This window comes from Suncus etruscus, chromosome 12 (assembly GCF_024139225.1).
Source record: "Suncus etruscus isolate mSunEtr1 chromosome 12, mSunEtr1.pri.cur, whole genome shotgun sequence".
NCBI classification, from domain to species: domain Eukaryota; kingdom Metazoa; phylum Chordata; class Mammalia; order Eulipotyphla; family Soricidae; genus Suncus; species Suncus etruscus.
Genome location: NC_064859.1, coordinates 21,602,202 through 21,621,675, shown reverse-complemented (window position 1 = coordinate 21,621,675; position 19,474 = coordinate 21,602,202). Strand labels below are relative to the sequence as shown.

At 36.9% G+C, this 19,474-nt stretch overlaps 1 protein-coding gene across 1 annotated transcript in view; it reads left to right on the top strand.

Annotated features, from left to right (window-relative positions):
- The window catches only part of ALMS1 (ALMS1 centrosome and basal body associated protein), a 135,269-nt gene that overhangs the window by 79,963 nt on the left and 35,832 nt on the right, over nucleotides 1-19,474 (top strand). The window contains 4 exon segments of the mRNA XM_049784566.1: nucleotides 266-1,348; nucleotides 3,538-3,677; nucleotides 9,207-11,005; nucleotides 15,834-16,075. Of these exon segments, the coding sequence (XP_049640523.1) occupies nucleotides 266-1,348; nucleotides 3,538-3,677; nucleotides 9,207-11,005; nucleotides 15,834-16,075 (3,264 nt within the window).

Genomic DNA, 19,474 nt, shown 5'->3' with positions numbered 1-19,474 from the left:
GTCAAGATTTCAACTCTGTTTTTACCGGATGACCAGAAGATGGAGTTCCAAACAACTCCCTCTGGTTCCTATTCTCATAGAGAGGAGTCCGAGATTTTAACTGTGATTGAAACTGATGCCCAGAAGTCTTCCTCGGAGGTCTTTTCTAAGTCTTACGGAGTCAAACCCAGTATTTTGTTTCAACAGCAATTGCCAGATAAACAAAATGGAGATAGTCCAAAGATTTTAACTGGTCCTGGGACAACTGAAGTGAATTCTGGAATACATAGAGAAATAGTAGATAATTTCTACTCACAGAAGTTGCCAGACAAACATCGAAATGAAAATACCCTAAAAATTCCAAGTGATACTGAAGGAGCTGATCAGGTTACTGATTTATCAGCTGTTTCCTCCAGTACTTATTCACCTAGTGAGAAACACAAACTTGTTTCAGACCATGTCCAGAGGCTAATAGATAATTTGGATTCTTCTCATTCTAGTACTTCAAGCAATATACCTTTAAGCTCTCAGACTGATGATAGAATTGTACTATGTAAGCCAGAATCTTCAGATTTCGATGGTGTTGGCTCTGAGGAAATCCAGGATTTGAATGGTGATTCCAGAACTCTTAAAGAGATTCGAACACTTTTAATGGAGGCAGAAAATATAGCACTGAAACGCTGTCATTTTCCTTCTCCCCTCGTTCCTTTCAGAGATGTTAGTGATATTTCAGTTATACAAGCTAAGAAGGTTGTTTCCTTCAAAGAACCCTCCTCAACTGTTGTATATAATGATGAATTGCCTCAGAGACAGCCATTCACAGAGGAAAGTCCAAACAGCAAGAATATACAGAAGAATATTAGCACACAAACAAATCATAAATGCCAGACAGGCATTGAAAATTGGGAACTTATTAGTTCAGCTACAGTGAGGCATCCACGACAAGAAGCAGAAAACAAAGCAAGAATGACTTTAGATGAAACCCTTAGGAAATATAAATCAGCCAGATCTGTTAGGAGATCTGATTCTAACATTTATAGGAAAACAATTGGGAATAAAATTGTTATCCCAATGATGACTATTGTAAAAAACGATTCGAGTAGTGATGTAAGTTCCTGCTCATGGGATAGTAACTCCTTGGAGTCAGTTTCTGACGTTGTTCTAAATTTTTTTCCATGTGCTTCTTCTATATCAAGTGTAACAGATAGCAGAGAGGAAGAGGGTTTGTCAGAAAGTGATGATGGTGGTAGCAGTGTAGATTCATTGGCTACACATGTGAAAAACCTCCTGAAATGTGAGTCCTCATTGAATCATGCTAAGCAAATACTAAGAAATGCAGAGAAAGAAGAATGCCGAGTAAGAGCACGAGGTAGGAATGATAATTTGTTATAAGGCAGGTACAAGCTTATAAAATTATGATCATATAGTTCAATTTGTTTTGGCTTGGGTTTTGTGGCCCACACTCATTGATGCAGAATTACTCCTGGCTCTACACTTAGGAATTACCCCTGGCTATGTACAGGGGACCATATGGGATGCCGAGGATTGAACCCGAGTTGACCTCTTACAAGGCAAATTCCTAACATAGTTAATTTGTTATTTGAAGTATTTGGACTTCTAACGATATTTTCCTGTATATCTACTAGATAATTGTATTTTCTTTCAGCAATCGAGCCATTTTATCAGAAAGGTCAGTAAGAATGAGAATGAATAGTGATAGTTTGAAGTTAGGCTCTTAAGAAATGTAGATCTCTATTGACCAAAGGAGAGTCTAGAGATAATTTAGGCTTTTAAATTCCTAAACGTTTTGGAGTCGGAGGGATAATATCGTGGTCAGGGTTGCTTGCCTTGCATAGGGTTGACCTGGGTTGGTACCCATATGGTTTCCTGAGTTTACCAGGATTTATTCCTGAACACAGAGCCTGAGCATTACTGATTGTGACTCAAAAACAAAAAGGCAACTCCTAAACTTGTTGCTTCCCTAACCCTTTCATTATATTATCTTTATTTTTAAAACTTGGACTGGGTAGTACTGGAGTTAAGACACTTACTTGCCTTGTATTTACAAAAATGACACAATAAAAAAAAATCCAGTTTATTTTGTTATGGTTTTTTTTAATTTTTTTTTTTTTTTTGGTTTTTTGGGCCATACCCTGCGGTGCTCAGGGGTGACTCCTGGCTGTCTGCTCAGAAATAGCTCCTGGCAGGCACGGGGGACCATATGGGACACCGGGATTTGAACCAACCACCTTTGGTCCTGGATAGGCTGCTTTGCAAGGCAAACGCCGCTGTGCTATCTCTCCGGGCCCTTTTTTAATAATTTTATCTTATAAAAATAAATATAATCTTTATCATCCCTCCCTTTTTTGTTCTTTGGACCACACCCGGTGGTGCTCAGGAGTAACTCTTGGCTCTACACTCAGAAATTGCTCCTGGCAGGCTCGGGGGACCATATGGGATGCTGGGGATTGAACCTGGGTTCGTCTTGGGTCATCTGTGTGCAAGGCAAATGCCCTACCACTGTGCTGTGCTATTGCTCTGGCCCAATTCCTCCTTTTAATGAAAAAGCTGATTACAGATATTATGATAAACTAATCACTGTATTTTACATTAAAACTTAGAAGTTGTTTTTTAATGCAATAGTTTTATTTAGGAAATTTGAGAACCAGGAAAGGTATGGTAGTAGAGAAAGGGATTATTCATGTGAAATTAGGATATGGGTGATTCCAGAGTGGGGTGTGCCTAAAACTTTGAGGTACCGTAGTACTTATATCACCTTTATAATAGAGTGCTTTTCTTAAATTGTATAGGATATAAATATTGGAGGGCAGTATTAGCTGTTATAACAGAAACTGCTTAAAGTTTTGTTGTAAACAGAAGCTGAGGAAAGACTAAGGGATTGTCCTATTTGGAAGGAAAATAAGAATTTGAACACCTGTATTGGAAAGATAATGTGGGAGTCAAAGGCTTGCTCTGCATGCAGTTGACTACAGTTTGGCACTGCAGATGGGCCCCCACCAAGCACCGCCAGAAACAATCCATGAGCAGTGCTGGGTGTGGCCCAACTCTTCCCTCAAAAAAGATTGAATACCTTGTTTAAAGTGCCTTTTTGTAAGCAATACCTCTAGGAAAGATATTTAACAAGTCATTTGGGAGGTAATGCTCCCTAGGAGCCTTGAGGGTGAGGGTGATAATGTTCAGCCTTTTGGTATGGTGTGAGGCTTAAAGGTTTCCTGCTCAGGCCCAGCAGTGTGAAGTTGCTCAGGCTCTGGTACTGGGAAACACTAGGGCCATATCTAGTCTCTCCCTTTGAATTATCTCTCTTGCTTTAGAATCAGTCATTTATATGAAATGAACTCTTTCAAGATCTTCTAATGATTCTTTATATAATTGAGAGTACAAACGTGCTAAGCATTGTGATAGGCATTAAATATATATTTATATGTATATAAATGTATATACACACATATACACACATATGTGAATTATGTTAGAATCTTTGGGAAATGATTTTTCTTGCATTATATCATCACAAATGTATTTTTGCTTTCTCTTCAGCCTGGAATCTGAAGTTTAATTTGGCTCGTGAGTATGAGTGTGGCTACTCCATTTCAGAATTAAATGAAGACGATAGGAGAAAAGTAGAAGAAATTAAAGAGAAGTTATTTCGCCATGGGAGAACAACTGGCTTGTCTAAGGTATAAAAGAAATCTAAAAATGAGAAGAGAATATAAAAGTGATAGAATTTGGATTTTATATAAAAGAATTTTATGATTCCAGCCGAGTCATAGCTAGCTTTTGACTAAAGTATTAGGAATCTTTAATTCTTCTAAGATAAAACTATATAAGGATTAAAGTTTTTTTTTACTGCAATGGCTATTAATAAGTTTTGTTAAAAATTAGTACTAGTATGATTTTTTTTTTCTGGAGGGATGGCTATACCTGGAAGTGCATGGATGCTACTCCAGGCTCTCTACTCAGAAATTGCACCTGGCGCTGCTCAGGAGATGGAGACTAAACCCAGGTCTCTTGTGTGGAGAGCATACACTTATCCTGTTGAGCTATGTCTCTAGACCCTATTATTTAAAAATATTTTATTAAAACACATGATTTGTCAAGTTCATAGTATAGTCAGTCATTTCAGACATTAATTGTTCACACATAATCCCTTCACCAGTGTCCCAATTGCCTACCCACCACCCAAGCCTGCCCCTTTGCTGGCACAAATTTACTTTATATTGTTTGTTATAACACAAGGCAAATGAAATTATCAAAATTTAGATCAACAAGAGTACTATGTCTCCATGGTTTACTAATGTATTTATTGGGCTGTAGTTGGTGCTAGTTGAGCCTTCTGTATTACTGTTTAGACTCACTGAGCTTGGTTGATAACTATGTAATTTTCACATCAGATTTCTTGTGACACTATAAAATTTTGAGGTGTCAGCCATATGGTCCAGAATCTAGTGGCCTGCCAGTTTGATAAGGTTAGGCTGTAGAAATAGGCTTTTTCTGTTGGTAGGTGTGGCTGTGGGCTTCTGTGTCTTAGGCAGAAAGGGGAATCTGTCCCCACCTGTTCTGAATATGTCCCAGAGTTATCAGACCAGACTTCTTGGGAAGGTCAGTGGTCATAATTGCCTTTGGCTTGATAGTGGAGCTGGGAAGTTGGCAAGCATGGACAGGGGCTGCTGGGTTTTTCAGTGGCAGGGTGGCTGTATGTGTCAGGGGCATTCAGGCCATCTCCTTTCCAACAGTAATCCCAGAATTTTCAGCTTGTGGTCTGGTCCTACCTAAGAAGATTCAGCTGCTTATATTACTTAGCTTTAGTTACAGAACTGGGCCATTTCAAGCCAGAAGGTTTTGGCATTGGTCTGCTATGGTTCATGCAGAAAAGGGAATCTATCCATATCATTCTGAGAATTTCACAGAGGGATCAGCTTGATCTAACAGGATTAGAGATTTTTTTTTTTGGGGGGGGGTCCACACCCAGCAGTACTCAGGGGTTACTTCTGGCTCTGTATTCAGAAATCGCCCCTGGCAGGCATAGGGAATCATATGGGATGCCAGGACTTGAACCCAGGTCGGCTGCATGTCCTACTGCTGTGCTATTGCTCTAGCCCTAGGATTAGAGATTTTGATTAATTCATAATTCATCAAATGGAAAAATTATAGATAGGGAGATAATTTGTTTATGAGTGCTAATTCATTCTTTTCTCTTGAAGATGGTATCTTAAGATGTAGATGAAGTCCAGAATACACATTTTTGTTGTATATTCTTTGCTTAAAAACAGAGGATGGAGGGGCTGGAGAGGTGGCGCTAGAGTTAAGGTGTCTGTCTTGCAAGCGCTAGCCAAGGAACGGACAGTGGTTCTATCCCCCAGCGTCCCATATGGTCCCCCCAAGCCAAGGGCAATTTCTGAGTGCTTAGCCAGGAGTAACCCCTGATCATCAAATGGGTGTGGCCCAAAAAACAAAAAAACAGAGGATGGACACTTGAGTCTGAGCAACATCACATTTTCAGATACTTGCATTTATCAATGGCCTAACTGGTTGAGTAACCTATCCTCAAGAAAGGCTCTCTGGGGCCACCGAATCTCCATTAAAAATTAGCAGCTATTTACAACAAAGAGATCATCAAACCCTCAGACAATGAGTATTTAATGTGTTAGTTTGTGTAATTTTTCAATATTTCTTTTTACTGAAGTATTTTTTTCAATAGTTCCATTAGTCATTTCATTGTGACAAGTAATATCAAATAAATTGTTTTGTGCTTTCAATGCTTGAAAGGGGTAGGTAGTTGAAAACTGGAGACATTGGTGAGTGGAATATTACACTTGTGGTGGGAATGATCTTGGAACATTGAATACCAGAAACATTATGAACAACTTTGTAAATCACAGTATATAAATAAACTATAAAATTTAATGCCTATAATAGTTAACAATGTATATAAAATTATATCCCCTATTTTATTAATTTGTCTTGATTTCTAAAATGATTTCAATTTAGCATCTCTGAGTGAGTAAAATTCATCATCTTTGCTATCAGTGTTCAAGCACAAAACCATCTTATCACAAAAATGATCCTTCTGTCCATTCCTTACAGTTACTCCTTTTTTTTTATGGTAACTAAATTGATTTCACTGAGTCTAGGAGTTAGTTTTATTTATATTTTCACATATGAGTGGAGATATAGACACAGCCTTTGCTTATTATTATTACCAACATTATCACCTCATACGCCATTTTTTCACAAATAGTTTTTATAGTATTGATTTGCTTCTTTAATAATAAGTGATGATGAATTTTTTCATTATCTTTATTGACAAAAGTAGTATATCATTTAGTAAACTGCAGTTAGTTTGTCCTGTCTTTTATTCAACATTTTGGTTGATTCCATGTTTGGACTGTTAGATTAATAATGATATTAATATAGGATATGAATAATTTTTGAAAATTAATGTTTTTATATATTTGGATAAATGCTGAGTTTAGCTGGATCATTTAATATATATAACTTTATTTTTTTAACTTTATATTTTTAAGAATTCTTCATACCATTTGCTATAGATGTTGCACTAATTTACATTTCCATCATATATTAAACTGCTTCTATTCTATATTTTCTTAGTAATTGTAATAAGCTATAATAAATACCTAAAATAGAATGTTTTATGGTATGAAATAACACTGTAAGATGTTTAGTGAGACATTACCTTATAATTCTCAATTATTAATAACAAAAATTAATGGCTATACTATACCTTATGGCCTAATTTTATAGTTTTATAAAATGAAACTATATAGCAACTTGTCTAAATTAAAGGTAAAATGGGGCCAGAGAGATAGCACAGCAGTGGGGTGTTTGCCTTGCAAGCAGCCGATCCAGATGGACAATGGTTTGAATCCGGCATCCCATATGGTCCCTCGTTCTTGTCAGGAGCGATTTCTGAGCAGAGAGCCAGGAGTAACCCCTGAGCACTGCCGGGTGTGACCCCCACCCCCCCCCAGTTAAAAAGAAAAAAAAGAAAAAAAATTTTGTTTGTTATGGGACACTCCTGGCAGCACCTGGGTTACTCGTGTCAGGCTTGGAGATGATATGGGTTGGCCACACATGAGGCAAACACCTTATCTGCATTACTATCGCTCCAGCCCTAAAAATTATTTTAAGTGAAAAAAGATAGCTATTACTGAAACTTGTTTAGAAAGATGTGAGGAGAGAGAAAGAGGAAGTTCATGTTCAAGAAAGACCATGTGCTTCTCTAGAGTGGAAATAAGTTAACGAAAAGACCTAGAGACGAGTAAGTGAGACACATGTTCAAGGGAGCACATGAATTCAAAAAGCAAGGTGATGCTGATTATTTATTTATTTGGGTTTTTTTGTTTGTTTATTTTGGTTTTTGGGTCACACCTGGTGCTCAGGGGTTACTCTGGCTCTTTGCTCAGAAATTGCTCCTGGCAGGCATGCCAGCATTCAAACCACTGTCCGTCCTGGATCAGCTGTGTGCAAGGCAAACGCCCTTCCACTGTGCTGTCTCTCCAGCCCCAAGGCTGATTAATCATCAACAAGATTAACAGCTTTCTCTTTTGAAGTTAAGAATTATATATTTAGTAAAGTTGTCTTTTAAAATGTATGGGAATTTAAAACCAGATGTAAACTGAAGATATTTGCATGCAAGTCATGTTTTAAAAAAATTAACTCATGAAGTTATTTGGTTAGGTAAAATAAAAGGACATTAGACTAACATGAAGCCATAAAAAAGAAATAAAGAACAATAATAAATGTCAAGTGCACAGGACAAGTAACATTTTTTATGTGGGTAATTTCAAGTTTTGGCATGGGGATGGAGATATTTAAACACTTGTATTTTTTCTAGTCAGAATGTAAAATAGCTTTTGTGCCCAGTCATAGGATTGAAATAAGATAATGTGGAATATTTTATGATACTGTGACTCAGGAAATTGTTGCTTGGGCCTTTAGTGTTGGTGCTCACTCTGGGGTGCTTGGAAGCCACTATAGCAACTCTGGTGCTCAGAGTCATACTATTTTTATGATTTAACTCAAGGCCTCTAAACTGCATCTGATAGGTTCTACCACTGAGTTGCCAGAAACAGTTTAAAATACAGTTAAACTGAATACTGGTTAAGTTGAAATTACTTTAACTATTCCTTTCTTTTTTTTGAAGTAGTTTTGAGAACCTAAAATATAAAACTAAGAACTATTAGCAAATTACTCATGCCAAGTAATTTTGTGGTAATTTGTATCTTTTTCTTTTTTTTTTTTCCTTTGTGTGTATGTGTGTGTTTTGGCGGTTTCGGGGATCGAATCCAGGGCCTCATACATACAAGGCAAGTGCTCTACTGCTGAGCTACATCCCTGGCCCCATGTTTTAAAACATTTTATTACATAATACCTCAGTATAATGTATCAGTAGATACTTATTATCTAATTATTTTTCTCTTAAGGATAAAATAACAGGGTATAGATCTCAGTGTATCACTGAGAGTTCAAAATATAATGTCTCAAATCAGCTAGTCTTTTCTGTTTTTTCAAACTAATTTATCATTAATATTGTACAATACAACATAATGTATGTGTATACCTTATGGACTTTATTTTTCTTTCATGTTAGAGCCTCATTAAGAAAATTCTCCAGGCTGATTGGGAAGTTGAGTTGGTCCTACACATGATTTCCACAAGGTTCTTCAAAATATCACCATTTTTTAGCTATGAAGAATAACAAATGGAAAAATAAAATGGTAGTGAGGGTGCTGTGGCAGGGGGAACATAGAGGTTAGGGACCTGTTCTTTTAATAAAAATACAGGAAGCAGAAGTTGTACATAACTGCTTTTGCTCATATCTGATTGGCCTATACCTAGCCATATGGTCACAATGGCTGCAAAAGTAACTGGATTGTCGCCAGCTTGGTAACCTTAGACCAGCAAAATCTTGGGGGCAATGGATCATCATGAATAAGGTGAGAATACAGTGGGAGGACAATAGTCTGTTTTTTCATATTTCAGTGAAAAATTTTATTAGAAATTAACTGGTCTTATGAACCAGCACAAGTCAATTAATTCTGCGCTTAACTGTTACTATTTTACTTACCTCTTTAACATAAAAGATCAACATGACCTTTAAGGTCAAACACTAACTAGGATAGAATACTGAGTTTTCTATAACAATTTTGAGTACTTCAAGTAAGAATTTGTCTTCTATCTTCTAGTGTTTACAGAGTCCACTGGAAATAGAATGCAAGCCAGAAGCTATTTGTAGTCACATTATAATTGAGAGCCATGAAAAAGGATGTTTCAGTACAGTAACTGCCGAACAACCACAATTGGACACTGAACCTTGTGCTTTCAAATTCGCTGAGCCTTCAGAAATTATCAGAGAACAACAAAGCCCATCGTCATGGAAAACCAGGCACATCAGCCTTTGCAGACCACTAGACCAGAACAACTCCAATTTCAATGTTTGGCATTCTTTGCAGTGTCAAAGTCAGTCTCCATTTCAAAACGTTACAGCTGATGACTTTGATGGTCTTCAAATGCCATTCCAAGAAAAGACGAATCTCTGGCTGTCTGAATTAGAAGAACCTGTTTATGTGCTCCCTGAAGAAATAGATTGTCATTCTTCACAAATGCTGCTCCCAGAACCCATGAAACAGTATAGTACCGCCATTACTTTTGCCTCTCACAGACATTCTAACTGCTTTTCAGATTCCTCAGTTTTAAATGTTGGTGTTCCTGATGGTAGCCAGTGTACTGGAACACCTTGGGGGTTATTAAGTTCTCATTTCACTGAAGAGCAAAGTCCTCGTAGAGATCTAAAACAGAAAGCCTCTTTTTCCCCTTTATTTAAAATCATCAGTCATTCACCAGATAAAACTGTGACTATTTTAGAAGAAAGTAGTGAGCAAAATAAAAAATTCTTTGCTGAACACTTTTGCCAAGAAGAAAAACTTAATGAAAGATCAGATGTCAAATACAGTCATTCTGAGCCCTGTACCCATGCAAATCCTAGCAAAAATAAAGAAGTCCATTTTTCTGATAACCTCATTAGAATGTGTAGCCCAAGTTCCACAATAGCAATGAAAGAGAAAACTGCAACTATAACACCAGATCTTACTTCACATATTTTTCTTGAACAACGAAAACTCTTTGAACAGTATGCTACTCCACATGCAGGTCATATGCAAAAACAGCATTCTCTCTCTCCCCAGTGTCAGGATTATGTATCTCCAAATCTCACTTGTCATGCTTCTCTTGAAAAAGAAAATAGAACTCCACAAAAAGATCATCAGGCCAGAGAACAGTCTCCCTTCATACAAGATTGTAAAGCATCAAACACTCCTCATTCCATTTTTCTTGAACAACGTGAGCTCTTTGAAAAAAGCAAAACCCCAAATGTAGGTTGTGAAATGAGAAGAGACCATTCCCCTGTTCCTAAAGGTCAGGAATATGTAGTAGAAAAGGATAGTCAACAGAAGCCAAAATCACAGGCTTCTAATACGATAAATGTTGAAGCCTGCATCAATAATGTAACCCCTCAGTCAAAATCAAGTCAAGCCACGTTAGTAACATGTGCGTCTACTCCACCTTCAAATAGAAAAGCACTTTCTTGTTTTCGTATAACTCTTGGTCCCAAGAGTTCTTCCAAGTTGGATAGTGGAATCTTAGATAAAAGTTTTCAATCATTGGATTCTGCTTCTAAAACAAGGACAAATCAAGAGTTGAACTCTAACCTACAAGAGGTATCTTCAAGATCACTGGAACCAACCTCTAAATTAATCAATAAACCTGTAGCAAAGGATCATGAAAGTTTAGGTGTTAGAAAACCTCCATCAGACTTAAAAGTTGGTCAGTCTCCTCTGCCAGATAATAATACTGTTAGTCAGGACTTGAAAGCTGTGCCTTTGCAGAATAACCTTATAGTAACCTCAAGGCAAACACAAGTGAGTATTTCAGATTTGGAAGGATATCACAATTCAAACGGAACTCCATCACCAGTGTCTGCAGATCGGTGAGTCTCATTGTGATAACAAGTGAAGTGATAGTATTTATGATAAATTTTTTAAATATTTAAGCAAATTAAGTTTTTTTGGGTGGAGACAAATGTGTGCCATCTTTGACCCCTTCCCACCTTCCATATCTTTTGCTCTAACTTACTATATGTAGACTAGCAAATAATAGCAGTAAATAGTATCCCGGCATTTATGTAGGACCAAATTCCAGGTGTGACTTAGCTGGAAGCTTCTTTTTTTTTTCTTTTTGGTTTTGGGGTCATACCCGGCAGCGTTCAGAGTTACTCTTGGCTCTACGCTCAGAAATCGCTCCTGGCAGGCTCGGGGCCATATGGGATGGTGGGATTCGAAGCACCATCCTTCTACATGCAAGGCAAACGCCCTACCTCATGCTAGCTCTCTGGCCCCTAGCCGTTAGTTTTAAGTATGGTCTCATTGGATGCAGATTGCTTGCCAAGTTTATTTTCTCGGCTGTGGTTAGGGGCAGTAATATCTTTCATTAGCTGCATAAATATTGCACTTAAGTTTCCTTCAAAGAGAGCATGTGAGAGAAAAGAGCATGATTTTTTTTGTAATCAAACCTTGGAATTGAATCTTATCACCTCTGCCATATTCTTCCAAGAAAAGTGAATCTCTGTCTCTAGCCCACCTTGGAGATTTGGCTTTACACCAAAAGCATAAGTGTCAAGAGGAAAAGATCTTTGGCTATATGGTTTAGAAGCTACACTTACATTCTTTGCCCAAGTTTTCATTTTTTTTTTACCATTTTATCATAATTTCATAGCATAAAATATGTACTGTAACTAATATATCTTAGTAATGTAAAATTATATTTCTGGATTGATTTAGATTTTATCTGGTTTTTTCACAAATAAACTTTTTGTTTCAGATCCAATCCAAGATCCCCTATTATATTTTAGGTTGCATGTTTCCTTAGATTCCTCTGACCTATGACAGCAGGATCTTATTTTTGCTTTGTTTTTCATGATGATGATACATTGTTTTTGTTGGGTTTTTCTTTAGTAGGTGGGAGAGAAAAGCTTTTCATAACTAATATTCATATACCTAGTAATTCTAGTGAAAATAAGAATGTACCTTTTTTGTTTGTTTGTTTTGGGGCCACACTTGGTGATGCTCAGGGATTACTCCTGCCTATGAACTCAGAAATCGCTCCTGTCTTGGGAGACCATATATGCCTCGGGAGGATCAAAGTGCGGTCTGTCCTAGGTCAGATGCGTGCAAGGCAGGCAAATGCCTACCACTGTGCCACTGCTTCAGCCCCAGAATGTACCATTTTTAAAAGTGTTTAATTGGGGGCCGGAGAGATAGCATGGAGGTAGGGTGTTTGCCTTTCATGCAGAAGGTCATCGGTTCGAATCCCAGAGTCCCATATGGTCCCCCGTGCCTGCCAGGAGAAATTTCTGAGCATGGAGCCAGAAGTAACCCCTGATCACCGCCGGGTGTGGCCCCTCGGGGGACCATTTGGGATGCCATAATTGAACTCAGGTCCATCCCTATTTGGCTGCAATCAAGGCAAATACCCTACTGCTGTGCTGTCGTTCCAGGCTTAAAGTGCTTTTAATTGTTTTTCCATGTATATAATTTCAATACCATACCTATCACTTGTGTACCTACCATCACCAGTGTACCTCCCTTCATCCTTCAGCATCCTTTCCTTTGACCCACCCACCAATTCAGCTGTGTGGATCTATGATACTTCGAAGAGAATTGATGAACTATAGAGTATAGGGTCAGGGACAAGTCCTTGATTTGGCTTTGTCTGATATCTAAAGACTAGACTAAGGGTTACGCATTCTGAATGCATCTGATCAGGAAGAACATCAGGTTGATATGCTGTTAATATGATTATTGGTTATGTTTTAACCGTGATCACTTGGTAGTGTCTGCCAATATTCTCTAGTATAAAGTTGGTTTTCTCTTTTTTATTAGACTGAAATTTATGTTTCTGCTTAAATTTTAATTAGTACTTTTAGCTTCTATCAATGGATCCTGCTAGTAGTGATTGTTACTCTTTTTATTATTGGTCCTATCCCTTCTAAATATATTAATTGTAATTCTTCTGTAAATAAGAGCTGTTGTTTTTCTCCCTATTTATCACCTTGGTTATTCATGAACCTTCAGTATAGATTCAGGGCTGTGTATTTCATGCTTTGGATTATAATTCTGTACTCAAGTTCCAGATTTAACCATAGACAGAATTTATCTATTCACTCTTATCACTGCCTCAGACTTGTGAATATTCATATCTATAAAGAATCCTTGTTTTATTGGGGAAAGAGAATAGTATCTTTAAATTTATTTTTCTACTCTTTTGAGGAATAATAATATATTGCACACAATAATGTATACAATATTATATAAAGCAATATTAATATTTATAAAGCAATGTTTTGATAGACTATTATAAAATAATTATAGCATTAGTAACTCCTCCATCATTGCTTTTTTCTGATAGGAATATTTAGGATTTAATCTCTTGAAAACACTGAAGCATTATTAACTATCATCTCAGTGCTATTCATTGCATACTTAGGACACTCTCATTTTCTTATTTCATATTTATACCTTCCCATTTTCTTTCACCCTGTATGTAGCCTCTTATAACAACCATTCTACTACTTCCTTGAATTTCAATTTTGTAGATTCAGCACAAAAGTGGTATCCTACAATTTCTTTTATTTGTTTTTGTTTTGGGAATTGGGCTATATCCAAAAGTACTTAGGAGGTAATTTTGGCTATATACTTTAGAATCAACCCTGCCAATGTTCACAGGACCATATGGAGTGTCAGAGAGATTCCAACCAGAGTCCTAGCTACCACAGCCAAATGCCACATCTCTTGTATTGTATTTCTGTTTGATGGTCTACAGTACTTATTCTATTTGAATTAATTTCACTTAGCATAAAATTCTGAAGCTTCATCTGTGTTGCTGCAGATGACCAGGTATTTTTGTTCGTTTTAAAGATAAGTAATAGCCTCTCACTCTGAGTATATGTGGGGTTATTTCTGGGCTCTGTTCTGTTTATATGGCTTTATGGGGGTGTTTTTTTTTTAATACAGTCCCATATGTTTTGATTACTATAGTTTTGTAATACTTTTTTTTTTTTTTGGTTTTTGGGCCACACCCGGCAGTGCTCAGGGGGTTACTCCTGGCTGTCTGCTCAGAAATAGCTCCTGGCAGGCACGGGGGACCATATGGGGCACCGGGATTCAAGACTATATACAAGTTCCAGTGACTCCAAATTTCAGCTACTTTTAAATTTAGTTATTGTAAATGTGTATATAAAAAATGTGTGTTTTTTTGGGCCCGGAGAGATAGCACAGCGGCATTTGCCTTGCAAGCAGCCGATCCAGGACCAAAGGTGGTTGGTTCGAATCCCGGTGTCCCATATGGTCCCCCGTGCTTGCCAGGAGCTATTTCTGAGCAGACAGCCAGGAGTAACCCCTGAGCACCACCGGGTGTGGCCCAAAAACCAAAAAAAAAAAAAATTGTGTATTTTTGTGATTATAATTTATATTTCCTTGTTGGCTTAGAATTTCAAATGTCTTTACTGTGTTGTTTATCCATCTGTATGTTTTAGGAATGTCTTGTTTACTTTTGTTTATTGATTTGTCTCATGGTTTTGATTTTCTTTTTAATATCTTTATTTAAGCACCATGATTACAAACATGTTTGTGGTTAGGTTTTAGTTACAAAAAAGTACACCCTTCACCAGTGCAACATTCTCACCACCAATGGCCCCCATCTTTTCCCTCCCCCACCCCTTGCCTATATTCAAGACAGGTATTCTATTTCTCTCACTATCATTGTTATGATAGTTGTCAGTGTAATTATTTCTCTAACTGTAATTATTTCTCTAACTCACTACTCTTTGTGGTAAGCTTCATGTCATAGGCTTGTCCTTCCAGCTTTCATCTCGATTGTTTCTGTGTATTATTACAATAATGTCTTCTATTTTCTTAAAATCCATAGATGAGTGAAACTACTCTATGTCTTTCTGATGTATTGCACTCGGCATAATAGTTTCCATGCTCATCTATGAATAGGAAAATTTCATGACTTTTATTTTTTTTCTGACAACTGCATAATATTCCATTGTGTAAATGTACCACAGTTTCTTTAGCCAGTCATTTTTTTTTTTTTATATTATAGCAAATGGTATTTTGTTTTATTTTTGGATTACACCCAGCAGATCTAAGGGGGGGTAATTTCTGGCTCTGCAGTCAGGAATTACTCCTGGTGATGCTCAACTGGGGGCCAAGTTGACAACCTTGCATGTGTCTGACCCTCTCTCAACATCCAATATGACATATCACCCAAGCCACACAAGTGATCCCTAAGTGGAAAGCACTGCCAGCTGTTCTTCTCCCCCCTGCCCCCACAAAAAGCAAAATATATTTTATTTGAAGGTATTTTTCACTGCAACTGAAAAATACCGTTTATCAACTAACTTATGTTAGTTAGGGTATTTGTTTTGCATGCTGCCAACCCTGGACAGACCCAGGTTCAATTCCCGGTATCCCATATGGTCCTCCGAGCCTGCCAAGAGCAATTTCTGAGTGCAGAACCAGGAGTAACCCCTGAGCACTACTGAGTGTGGCCCAAGAAACCAAAAAAAAAAAAAGATTTTACAATGAAAATAAATTCATGCCATATAAAGTGGTGAAGAATAGTGAAATAACTGAGGTTGATCTGCAATCAACAAAATATTTCTTGAGAGTACATACAAAGTTCTTCAGATCTCTTTTGAAAAATGGTTATTATATTTATAAGCTATGGATCTGATAAATTCTTTCTTTACTTAGGCCTTCAGAAAAGGTTAAGACCCCATCACCAGCTTTCTCTGGTAAATTGTCATCTGATGCTGTCACTCAGATAACAACAGAAAGTCCAGACAAAACATTACTTTCATCTGAGATTTTTATTACTGACAAAGACTTGATACATACAGCTCAAGATCCTAAAACCCAGAAGAAAGCCCAAGTTCCTATGAAGTTTGCATCATCGTCTTCCATCCAAAAGATATCAGTGCCTCGTGGACCAGATGGTAAGAGAACATGGTTCTATTTCAAGTTCATTCACCAAGTTCTATATGTAGTTATCTCAGAAATTTGTGATTTTTCTAAATAGAAGTTTGATTGTAGGACTGGAGGGACAATACAGGATTAAGGAGCTGCTTGCTTTGTGCACCAACATTGGTTTGATTCCTGACATTCCAGGGTTGTCCAAGCACCACAGAAGAACAAGTACTAAACCCAGAGTTGGGAGTAGCTCCAAACACTGCCAATTGTTGCCAAAACTACCACCCCTTCTGCGCCCCCCCCCCAAAAAAAAAGCCTTATTTTCCAGGATTTGGATAATAACAATAGTATATATTCTTCAGAAAACTAGAAATTGAGCCCCCATATGACCCAGCAGTACCACTACTGGGAATATACCCTAAGGGCCCAAAACAATGCCAAAAAGGCATCTGCACTCCTGTGTTCATTGCAGCACTATTTACTATAACCAGAATCTGGAAACATCTCGAGTGCCCAAGAACAGATGAGTGGATAAAGAAACTATGGTACATCTCTTACATGATGGAATACTACAGAAGTATCAGGAAAAATGAAGTCATGAAGTTTGCTTTTACATAGATGGATGTGGAAAGTATTATACTGAATGAAACGAGTCGAAAGGAGAGGGATAGACATAGATTGATCACACTCATTTGTGAGATATAATATAATAGTATAGTATGGTAATAATACCCACAGAAAATAGAGATGAGGTCCAGGAGGACTGGTTATGGTAGAAAGCTTGCCACAGAGTAGGGGAGTGCATTTAGGGCAGTTAAGGGATCACTTTGACAATAATAGTTGGAAATGATTATAAGAACTGGATGCAGAAAGGAGATAAACTGATACTGCACGATATTCTTCATTAATAATAGTGAAAAGTACATGCCTCAAATGGGGGTTGGAGGGGAGAGAATGATAGTAATGGTGCCTGAAAGGGAGGGAGAGAGAGAGAGAGAGAGAGAGAGAGAGAGAGAATCTGAGAGAGGGAGAATAAAAATGTCAGCCATAGAGGTTGGGAAGGAGGGTGGGAGGGAAACTGGAGACACTGGTGGAGGGAAATGTGCACTGGTGAAAAGATGAGTCTTGGACATTGTATAATTGAAACTCAAATCATAAACAAATTTGAAACTTTTTCAAAGTCATTTAATTAAAAATTGCTTAAAAAAACAGTAGTTTATGAATTAACTTTGACCAAGTGTGGTTTCAATAAGAGATGCGTATTTTAGTATCTGGAATAGTGTGCTAATAGCTATCTTACTAAAATTTACCCCCCGCTACCTTAATCTGCATCTTGTCTCCTAATCTCCTAATATTTTATTTTTCAAAAACTAGAGTAAAATACTTTTAATATATACAAAATTTAAGAAAACATGTTAGCATCTAAGACGTTTGAGAAATACTTTGAAAAAGTTTTCAGATTAGGGAATAGATATACAGAAATCTGTTTTCAGGAAGGTCTCAGACCTCTTCTACTAGAAAAGACTTCTTACTTAAAGAATGAAAATAAACAGATAAACCCACAAATAAACTCAGAGATTTATTGGGACAGATCAGACTCTTATGAATGCAGAATGCAATAATTTATATTTTCTTAGATTTTTCATAGTGCCCATGTCCACAAAATTAATATTTTAAGCCAAAGATCTGGTTGTTATTATAGAAAGGAGAGACGAGCTGGAGGGGTAGTTTAAGGCATTTGTCTCACACATCACTAACTGTAGTCTAACCCCAGCAGCACAATAAGGTCAAGAATACTCTCTGAGCACAAAAATAAGAGTAAACTGGGTTCACTGTTGGGTGGACTAAAATCCAAAAGTATATAAATAAATAGCAAAATAAAAAGAAATATTTAGTGGTGGTGGTGGTGGTATGCAGTACATTGTGCATCGATGGCATATGCTTAAACAGTATTGAATCATCTTACCTAAATTAAATAAAATGCATGATGAAAATAATTAAAATGAAAGAATAATTTTTGGTTTGGAGAGCAATTTTCTGGAGTCACTACTCTCTCTATACTAAGATACTCTATTATACTCCTGATGATATTTGAAAGTTCATCTGGTGTGGCCAAGATAGTATTTTTTTTTTTTTTTTTTTTTTTTTTTTTTTGGTTTTTGGGCCACACCCAGTAACGCTCAGGGGTTACTCCTGGCTATGTGCTCAGAAGTTGCTCCTGGCTTGGGGGACCATATGGGACACCGGGGGATCGAACCGCGGTCCGTCCAAGGTTAGCGCAGGCAAGGCAGGCACCTTACCTTTAGCGCCACCGCCCGGCCCAAGATAGTATATTGATCAGTCATATACAACACAAGTATCTTTCCCACTCTAGTCTACTAAATAATAAATAATTTTTAACTGAGATAAATATTACATATGCTTTGGACAGTATGATATTCTCTCAAGTTGTTATAATGCATAAAATGTTTAGAGACATTTGTATTAAATGTGTACACATGTGACATAACCTAAATTTTTATAATGATCAAGGTATTTTTGCTATAGTTGAAGGTCTGCATTATCTAAGGATTAAGATCTACTAGAAATACTATTTAAGTGCATCCAAAAGCATCCATGTTCTCATGGATGAGAATAAAATTCTTTTCTCTTTCTGTTGCATAAATCAGTTCCCATTTTATTTACCACTTACCTGACTACAAACATATTTGTAATTAGGGTGCTTAAATAAAGATATTATTTTAAAAAAGAAAAGAAAAAATTATAGAGAGTAATAATTGGGTATATCCTTGTGTAATTAGTGAAGATGAAATTAATAATAAATCTAAGTATAATAAAAAAGGAACCTCATTTCTACATTTTCAAGAAATTAGTGCGAAACAAATCGCATATACTAAATGATAGTTTTATATAGAAATAAATAAGCACAATGAGATAGGTACCAAAGGAATTCAGTTTTCTGAAAATGATAATAATAGAGATACATAGATTTTGAAAACAGAAGATGCTGAACTTCTTGAATCACATGCCAATCATCAGTAAGGTATATTTTGCATCTTATCATGATCCTTTTCTGGATTAATCTTAATGTTGGGTATAGATATGATTATTGCTTTCATAGCTTCCCAGAGAATCTGTGAGCTGCATAATTTCCCTTAATACATTATTTTCACATGATAATATTGTGTTATTTTTTATATTAACATAATTTTTATTTTGATTATAGTGGCTTACATATTGTTGACAATAATACTTTAGGTACATATTTACATAAACTCGGGGGATTCCCATCACCGGTTTGTCTTCCCTACTCCTCCGTTTTTGTCCTACCTCCCATATCCTCTTCCCTCACCCCCAGGGCTGCTAGAATATGTGGTCCCCTCTGTACCTATCCTATTATTTAGTAATCTTGCACCTGTTTGGTC